This window comes from Ciona intestinalis, unplaced genomic scaffold (assembly GCF_000224145.3).
Source record: "Ciona intestinalis unplaced genomic scaffold, KH HT000129.2, whole genome shotgun sequence".
In the NCBI taxonomy this organism is placed as follows: domain Eukaryota; kingdom Metazoa; phylum Chordata; class Ascidiacea; order Phlebobranchia; family Cionidae; genus Ciona; species Ciona intestinalis.
Genome location: NW_004190451.2, coordinates 48,830 through 57,254, shown reverse-complemented (window position 1 = coordinate 57,254; position 8,425 = coordinate 48,830). Strand labels below are relative to the sequence as shown.

Sequence of the window (8,425 nt, the reverse complement as noted above, 5' to 3'; positions counted from 1 at the left end):
TGAGAGTCTAAGAACTTATGCATTATAATATGACAAATATTTGCTAACCATAGTTAATATGATAAATATAAGAAAACCATACTCACATGAATACCATAGACACTGTTGCTAAACTTATAACTCAATCCAGCAAGTTCAGCAGCATATGCGTATTCATTCAATGCATCCTTAAACAACTCTGTTTCGAAAAATACACGTAAAACGTTTGTATTTCAAATATAAGGAAATTTTTAAAACAAATATATATATATAGTAGGGTGGGGGAAGATGGAACACCTGTTCATTCTATTTTCCCGTCCAATTTAGTATTAAACAAAAAAAAATCAAACAACTATAAAACTGTGCATTCACGACTCCCTTAGACCGTTGTTATTTGTTTAAAACACGATCAGGATATTTAGAAATTATGTGCTAAAGGTGTCCCATCTTCCCCCACCCTACTATATATTTCAGCATGTTAATATTGGCAGCCTACCCTGTAAATTTTTAAATTTTTGTATCACGTGCTTGTTTATTACATTTATACAGCATAATATTGAGTGAAATTTACCATTCAGGTATTTACATAGAAAACATCAATTTTACGAACTGATTTTTAGGCAAATAATAGACATAGACTTTATTAAAAACCAATGTAATTTTTGCTTTGCTGCGAGATTTTGTCAGGGTTATAATGACAAAAAATATTACTCTTTAATAAAATATATTGGAAAGTCTTCTTGAAAAATACATTATGTGGGTAGCGGGTAGCAAAAAATTATGATAAACAATTCAATAGATTTTTATTATGTTAGTTATTAAAACATTCAATGTAAAAGTAGACATACCAGTAAACATATACACCATGTTACAATGCTGGGGAAATGAGTAAGCCACTGGACTGAACAACTCAAATAATATGCAAGCTTTAGGGAGTTTGAATTTATCATCTTGTTTGAACCAAACATGCGATAACTGGTTTCTCTGTGGAGAGGGTTAAAATAAAAATAGTCATTTTTGAATTAATAAAAAGATTTGTAGTGATGTGTTGTGCCAATTTTAAATAGGGAAAATTACAGTTTTGGTTTAACACATTAAAAGTGCTACAATTTCCTACAACCAATTTAGATCATGATGTCAGTTTCAAGCATCAAACCCAGTATCCTGCAGTTACGATACAGGTGCTTAATCTGAGCCATGGCACCAGATGATCATTGCAATGAGCCAAAGTTTATTAACATTTATTTTTTTTATTATTGACTTACATTATTCGTATCTTAATTTTGCCATTAAAAAAATGCCAAAATGCAAAAACATCCCCAAAAAATACAAACACTTTTTTCGTTAACTGCAACAGAAACAAGATACCTTTATCAGTTCTGGTACAGGGGAACTCCCTTGTGGAAGGGGGGCAATCGTGAAGTTGGTTGGAATGAATTCATTGGGGGGTGGGAGATGGAACTTGGATGAGGGGGTTACTTTGCGACAATTGTTGAGAAGATCCTCGGAGATGGGGGTGAGGTTGTATTTTGCTCCGTACCACCTCTCGGTAACGTCAACTTCATCTTTGTAGGATTTCGATACAAGGGTTATTCTGTGGTGAAAATTAAAATTATGTTGTTGGTTATGTGATATATATGTATTATGATTCAGCTGTTATGGGTTGCAAGGGAAAAAGTACATGAGCAAAAATCTGTGTTAAAAAAAAAAATTGGAAAACATTTTAAAATGTTTATTTAGGTAAAAGTCAGGAAGTTAAAACACCAGAAAAGTATGCATTTTTAACTTTTTAAAACTCATAATTAATAAGTTAGCACCCTTGCACTTGAAACCGCACTCATTGTATTAGCTAAGGCTAAATGTTCCAATTAATCCATGCAGTTAAAACATAACTAAGTAAGAGGAATATAAGGGAACATTAAAAAAAGGATAACATGGATTGATGGATGACGATACAAAGACGGACGGAATAGGTTTTTCTCATGTAATCAGTAACTTTATAAGACTTGGTAATATTTATGCAAAAAAAAACAATGGGTGCAATTAGTGGCATAGCCACACAAAAAAAAAAAAAAAGTTTAAATATTTATTTTTATTTTTATAATTTTATTTAAAAGGGAAAGGTGACCACCCTGGCTGCACCACTGATTGAAACATCAATCCCCCACCTCATATTATCGGGGTTAAGCCTTGCAAGGAGATCTTCAACAAGGTCTGGTCGGAATTCCTTCACGAGGTGACCTGCTGATAATACGTCTTCCATTGGAAAGTAATGCATCGACTCACTGCAGTTCTGCACACATGAAGTTGGCTTTTCTTTGTCTAAAAACAATGTACAAGGTATTCTTTACAATACGGTAAACTAAAGTCCAAAAAAATTCAAAAACTCTTTACAAAAAGTCCAAAAACGTTTCATGTTAGATCATTTTTTTTGTAAAATTTAAATACACACAAATAAATTTTAATTGTTGGATGAACGTTAAATAAATGTTAGAGAAACTTCCATGTGTCTAATTTGAACAGTGTTTAGTGCAGCTACGGTCTAAAGTTCTCAAATACATAAGCTGTGAGATGTGGATAACCTCACAAGACACAAGTACTAAGAATTATTTCCTTTTTCCTGTTTGATTTAAGAACTGTGTATCAATATGCAAAGCACTTAAGAGTAAATAGTGGTGCTGTATTTCATTATTTATTCTAATATATCAGCATTTATCCTCTTAGTTTAGTTAATGAATCAAATAGGGGAATGGGCCAATCCTGGCCTAAATCCTAGGACTCATGGCGTGTCTGCGTGTCACATTGTGGGACCTTACCCACATAGAATAGAATAATAAATTCAACGTCTAATGACACAATAATATTTAACAATATTAATAACTAATTGACAATTATGAAAACGACACACAAAAATCACATTTTTAACAATATTTAACATTAAAGTAATTCACCTTTAAATTTAAAGCTCATGTTGTTAAGATCTTTAATTTCTTGAAATATCCACGAGGGTGTTCCACTTGTTTTTAACATATCAATATATTGGTACATACAAACTACTATGTCATCCACATGTGCTGAAAACAGAGGCTCAAAGTTAAAATTGGCTTTTACAAGTTGACAGAAAACTTAAATAATGAGGTGTCTACATTTCATCTGTATATATGTTACGTTACACCATTAGGAAAACGAACTATGTTTTTATACCAAATTAGCCAATATAAGAATATTTATATTAGTATTGTAAATTTGTAATACAAACAAATGTACTGAACATAACTTTTATTTTACTTTTACCAAACCCAAGCAAACAACTCACCCATTCCTTCTTTAGTTAAATCAACTTGAATTATGAAGAAGTCAAACCCACGAGCTCCCCCTTTTTCACCCGCCATCAGGGAATTCACCCAACCTCTTGATTTTAACTCAGACAACAAACTTCCCGGCCCCTCGTGCCCGATCAGGTGACCAAGGTAAGAACCCGGCTGTTAATTAAATATGTTTCGAATTAAATAGGGTAAGTATGTAAAATGTATCGGTAAAGGGGTGCTTGGGGTAACATTTCAGCCTAACTTTGGCAAAAACATATTTTAATTGTTTTTTATTGTTTAGCCCCCTTTCAAGCACAATACAGCTTTCACCATGTTGTTGAATATGTATACAAACAGGTAAGGCGTAAGTATTGTAATTTCCATATAATTCAAAAAGGTTTGGTATGTCTGACTTTGGATGTTACTGCATTTTAAAAATGTCACCCGAGTAAAATGTAAAAAAAAATCAGCAATAAATAAAAACCAAGTACAACTAGCAATATTACACAGATTTATATATTTAAAGAAATCTAGCATCATCAGTCTCTTAAACAAATACAATTTTCTGAATCAGTGGTATTTCTGTTATGTTTCAACAATATTCTTTCAGTAACACAAATATAAAACAGTACCAGATCCTTAAATATATAACACATATTTAAACAGCCAAGCTAGGTTATGCATAGTTTTAACTTTTGTCAAAAATTATTTTTTACTTTTTTTTGGACAACAAAATTGCCAAACAGTAATTCACAACCGCATTCAAATGTTGTCTTGTAAGTTATCTTACATTGGATTGGTAATGTTCAGTGAGATCAGGAATTGGGAAGGTTAGCACAAGGTTTCTAACATCTTTAACTGGAACCACTTTCATGCAGACCTGTGTAAGAGGTGTTAAGTCAATGCTTTTTAAGCTACAGTATTTATTATGTAATGGAAACAATTTAGTGACCAAATTTCAGAATCGGTATTTCACACAAATACAAATTTATGTAAGCATTTGATAGACAGTTTTTGTTTTACAACATTTTAAAGGCTTTGTGATGTACTAGACATAGCCAATTTAAAAAATGACACTAAATCGTAATCCAAAAACAGTGTGTTAAGTTAAAGCATCAATAGTTTAGCTATATCCTGCCAATTTCTGCTATTAAACTGGTGGGTGGTGTATCCTGTAACACACACTTAGAAACCACTGACAAACACAAGATGACATACGATATTATGAAATGCTAAACAGCTATAAACGCAAATATTTGTAAACCATAAACAAATGTAAAAAATACCTTTACTATGAGCTTACTACACTGGTTCAGTGGTCATAAAAGAATATTTATACCAATACATAGCTGCCAAACTATTTTAGGGGAGGCAGGGATAATAGGACATGCAACATTTGAAAAAAATGATACAAATGTTTACAAATAATTTAAGGATGAATGTGGTGCAAAAATAGTCAGGGAAGGCCCTCAATTCAACAAAACGTATCCAACAAAACAATACAGGTGGTTGAAAACTATATACCTTTAGTTCTTTCTCAGTGTATGGTGATTCAGTGTAAGTCTCCACAGTTAGTTGTTTGTTTTTAATAGAAGAAAACATGGGCGTAACCATATCTGTCAGTTCATCTAATGACTCTCGCCCCAACACAGCAAGGGCCATAATATTTGCTGAGTACATTGAGTCATGAAACTTGAGCAGTTCATCGCGAACACAAATGTCTTTTTTTTTAGGCTCAGAGTCAAGGGTCTCTTTGTTACCTGTGGAAAATAAAACTTGAGTTTAATTCTTATGTATATAACTGATGATAGCGTGTCAAAAATTTAATACACTTTTATTTTGAATGTTATAACAGAGATAACAATAGTTTGCAAAATAAAAAGACGGAAATTAACTGCAAAATGAAAGTGGTTAAACACGTTATGGATAAATATCTATTTATAAACACTGAACCACCTCATTTTCATTGGTCTAATAATATTACAGTAACATGTAAAATACTTTATGTTAACTTTTTTAGAAATACTGTTATTTCACTATAAAATACATTTAGAAGACAATACAAGAGATAATTCTTAATTACCAGTGCCAAACTGTGAATATGGATGGTTAGGGTTAGCTGTTGCTTTATCAAGTCTCTGAAGTCTCCACCCATCGGACATCACGTTCTTCTCATGCTCCGAGTGCACCGCGTTCATTTCACGGTCCGTGCAACTCGCGTCAAAGAGAGGGCAGATGAAGAATTGAGAAAATCTGAAAAAATAATATTTTACTCAAAGTAGAAAGTTGTGTTGTGATTTAATATGACACAAATATTGATAAACAAGTGATGAATAAATAATCAAACTGTTTAATAATTTATACAAAATATTCATTCTTTTATAAATCATAAACAACATGAATAAAGTCACTGTTAAAGAAAAAAAAACGATGAATTACTTATTACATAGTATTCCTTTTTATATTTAAAGTTTTTAGAATTAAAGCAACATGTTTTTAAATTTTAAGTAAAATAGGGTGTTACTTTGTTAAAATACAGTTACACTTATGTCTTCATCAAATAATGTGGTGAATGCAAATTATGCAATATATGGCAACTTTACTGACTAATCTGGTGTAATGCAATATACTTTGGATCTGCTTGTTTGTAGACAACTAATAGCAGAGTAAAACCTCTGATTAAAAACCGCTATAAATGTGTAAAACTGATGTGCAAAACATTTATTGTGATCCTTGTATAAAAAAAAAATGGGCATAACATGTCATTCCACACACCCATAACTTTACGCTCATGGTACCTGTCCAGTATTTCTTTCAGATGTTTATGTCCCACATCAAAGTAATAGTTTGTATGATCATCTGATGTATATGCATTGGAGTTTCCTGCATGTTGACTCAGAAACTGATGGGAAAAAATAAATTTAAAACAGAAACTAAAGCTCATAACAAAAATTAGACGAATGTATAAAAATTCTAAATTAAAACGTTAACAATTTGAAGAAAAACAAAGTAAAAATTTAATAAACATTATAATGGTTAAAACTTGAAAATATATCTTAATTACTTTGCTATATTCATCTTCATCAGGATATTTCTCGGTTCCAAGAAACAACATGTGTTCACAGAAGTGAGCGAGTCCTTCCAATTCTTTTGGGTCGGATAAACTACCTGGGTTTGTGATAATACGTTGTTTAACGAAAATGTTAAAATAAAACAAAAAACTTGTGAGTGAAGAAGTTTAATCAAAACAGGGCAATGACAGTCGTTATATCACAGGTGTTCTGTTTTATATACCTCGTGCTCCCTTAAGAGTTATCACGTTTTTAGCTTTGCAATTGATTTTAGTTTCAATTGTTAATTTGGATAACCCATTAGTGACTGGGTTAGAGCAATTGTTGTTAGGTGTCTTGCCTAAGGACACATACGCCCACAATGGTAGCATTGGCAAACCTTAACACATAAACTCTTCACAAGAGGCAGGTGAGCTAACCATTGTGCCACTGCATCAGACTGCTGTTTATTACCTTTAAATTCAACTTACCAACATTAACATCCATAGAAGCAGCAGATTTGTCGGTTTTTGGATCGCTAATCAGCATTATTTTTAACCCATTGTTTAATTGTAGACCACGGTATTCACGTTTATCTGAATCCGATTTCACAATTCCATCATGGACACTGCATAAATGTGCTATTATGTGAATAAATGTAACATACTTTATTCTGAAAGGCTGGAAAACGACAGTGTCCTGTTTAATACAACTCGTGCCAGCTTACGAGTTACTAAGTATGTTACTTTGAGGGTAATTACTTTTTAGGTATTTTTTTTATGTGTGGGTTAGAAGCGGGTACATTAACCCCTTTGCCATGGCGCTGGGCATTTTTTAGTAGCCTCTGAAGTTATGTTAATTTTTGTATGGTTGATAATTTGGAAAACCTATTAGTCACCACTAGATTGGAGCAATTTTTGTCAAACATCTTGCAGAAGAACACACACTTAAAATAATGGCAGCATCAGCCTCTAAAATATATATTTTGTTTTGGTTAAACACCAGCATTTTAACTACTGTAACGTCGTACATATACATTATGTAATTATCAACCTACAAAATATTCCAGTTAGCATGATGCATTTTCATTCAAAACCGAATTTAAATGCGTTAATATGCTATTATGCTTACCTTAGAATGTCGTCTAATCGTCGCGAAACCAACTTCAGCTTCTTTCCTTTACTTGGATTTGTTGGGGCCATGGTGTGAGTTGTGGTTACAATGTAAGAACGGCAGTTTATTCTTAATATTTTCCTAAATATTGTACTGCACAACATTCACGCCGATCGCTGGCGAAAAGTGATGACTCTTAGTAACCTACCGTGAGTCAGCGTTTAGACACGTGACCAAGCTATGACGGTGCTTTCCATAAAGTAGAGTGCAGTGCGACGCACGTGTTTTCTACGAGTTTGGTAGAAAATTCAACTTACATTTGAAGAAATTGAACGCGTTGTTTTAAAATGTTTACGAATTGTTTTAATTTGAGTTTACTACAACCCATATTGACACAGCAATTACAAACCAGTCATTGTATTATACTGTAAAGTTTGCATCAGTGCCAGTGTAGTCATTATAACACACAAGACACAACCCTTAGCTGCATATTGCCTTTGCTATATTAATACTTATGCATAATTGAAAATATAAAATATTTATGCAATATTAAAAAAAATGCTACACAAATGTGTTTCTTTTAAAAAAACTTATAAAGTTTGTTCCCCCAGACAGAATGAGTGAAATTATACTGAAATATGATAATAAATCTAGTACAAAAACTCTTGTAGAGTTCAGCAATGGCACACCCAAACCTGATTCAGAGTTTCAATGCTCTCTATATGCGGATAAACGTTTGCAGAACCCAAAATTCAAAAACAACAAAGTGCTCGTTGTGCAAGGATCACATTTAAAATATGTTGGAGACAATTATGAAGATAGGCATGCCAATCCAACTGCATCAAGATATGTTCTTATGGAAGTTGACGAAAAAAAACAAGTGGGTAAGATTTTTGAAACTGAGTATTTTAAATTGAGACCCATTATTGGAAGTGAGGACATCGATCTTGATGAAGAAAGAGAGAAGACGAAAAA

The 8,425-nt window shown here is 32.6% G+C and overlaps 1 protein-coding gene across 3 annotated transcripts in view; it reads right to left on the bottom strand.

Moving 5' to 3' along the window:
• LOC100177319 (insulin-degrading enzyme) overlaps nucleotides 1-7,689 on the bottom strand; it is a 15,949-nt gene extending 8,260 nt beyond the window's left edge. For all 3 annotated transcript variants that reach the window (XM_009863392.3, XM_026838939.1, XM_018816050.2), the window contains exons 1-13: nucleotides 7,469-7,689; nucleotides 6,829-6,965; nucleotides 6,352-6,455; nucleotides 6,086-6,189; nucleotides 5,371-5,540; nucleotides 4,812-5,047; nucleotides 4,078-4,167; nucleotides 3,296-3,461; nucleotides 2,931-3,053; nucleotides 2,148-2,301; nucleotides 1,348-1,573; nucleotides 828-963; nucleotides 87-178 (exon numbers count right to left, since the gene is read on the bottom strand). In XM_009863392.3, the coding sequence (XP_009861694.1) occupies nucleotides 87-178; nucleotides 828-963; nucleotides 1,348-1,573; nucleotides 2,148-2,301; nucleotides 2,931-3,053; nucleotides 3,296-3,461; nucleotides 4,078-4,167; nucleotides 4,812-5,047; nucleotides 5,371-5,540; nucleotides 6,086-6,189; nucleotides 6,352-6,455; nucleotides 6,829-6,965; nucleotides 7,469-7,614 (1,884 nt within the window). In that variant the 5' untranslated portion in view covers nucleotides 7,615-7,689. The remainder of the gene's footprint in view (nucleotides 1-86; nucleotides 179-827; nucleotides 964-1,347; nucleotides 1,574-2,147; nucleotides 2,302-2,930; nucleotides 3,054-3,295; nucleotides 3,462-4,077; nucleotides 4,168-4,811; nucleotides 5,048-5,370; nucleotides 5,541-6,085; nucleotides 6,190-6,351; nucleotides 6,456-6,828; nucleotides 6,966-7,468) is intronic.
• Nucleotides 7,690-8,425: the final 736 nt, after the last annotated feature.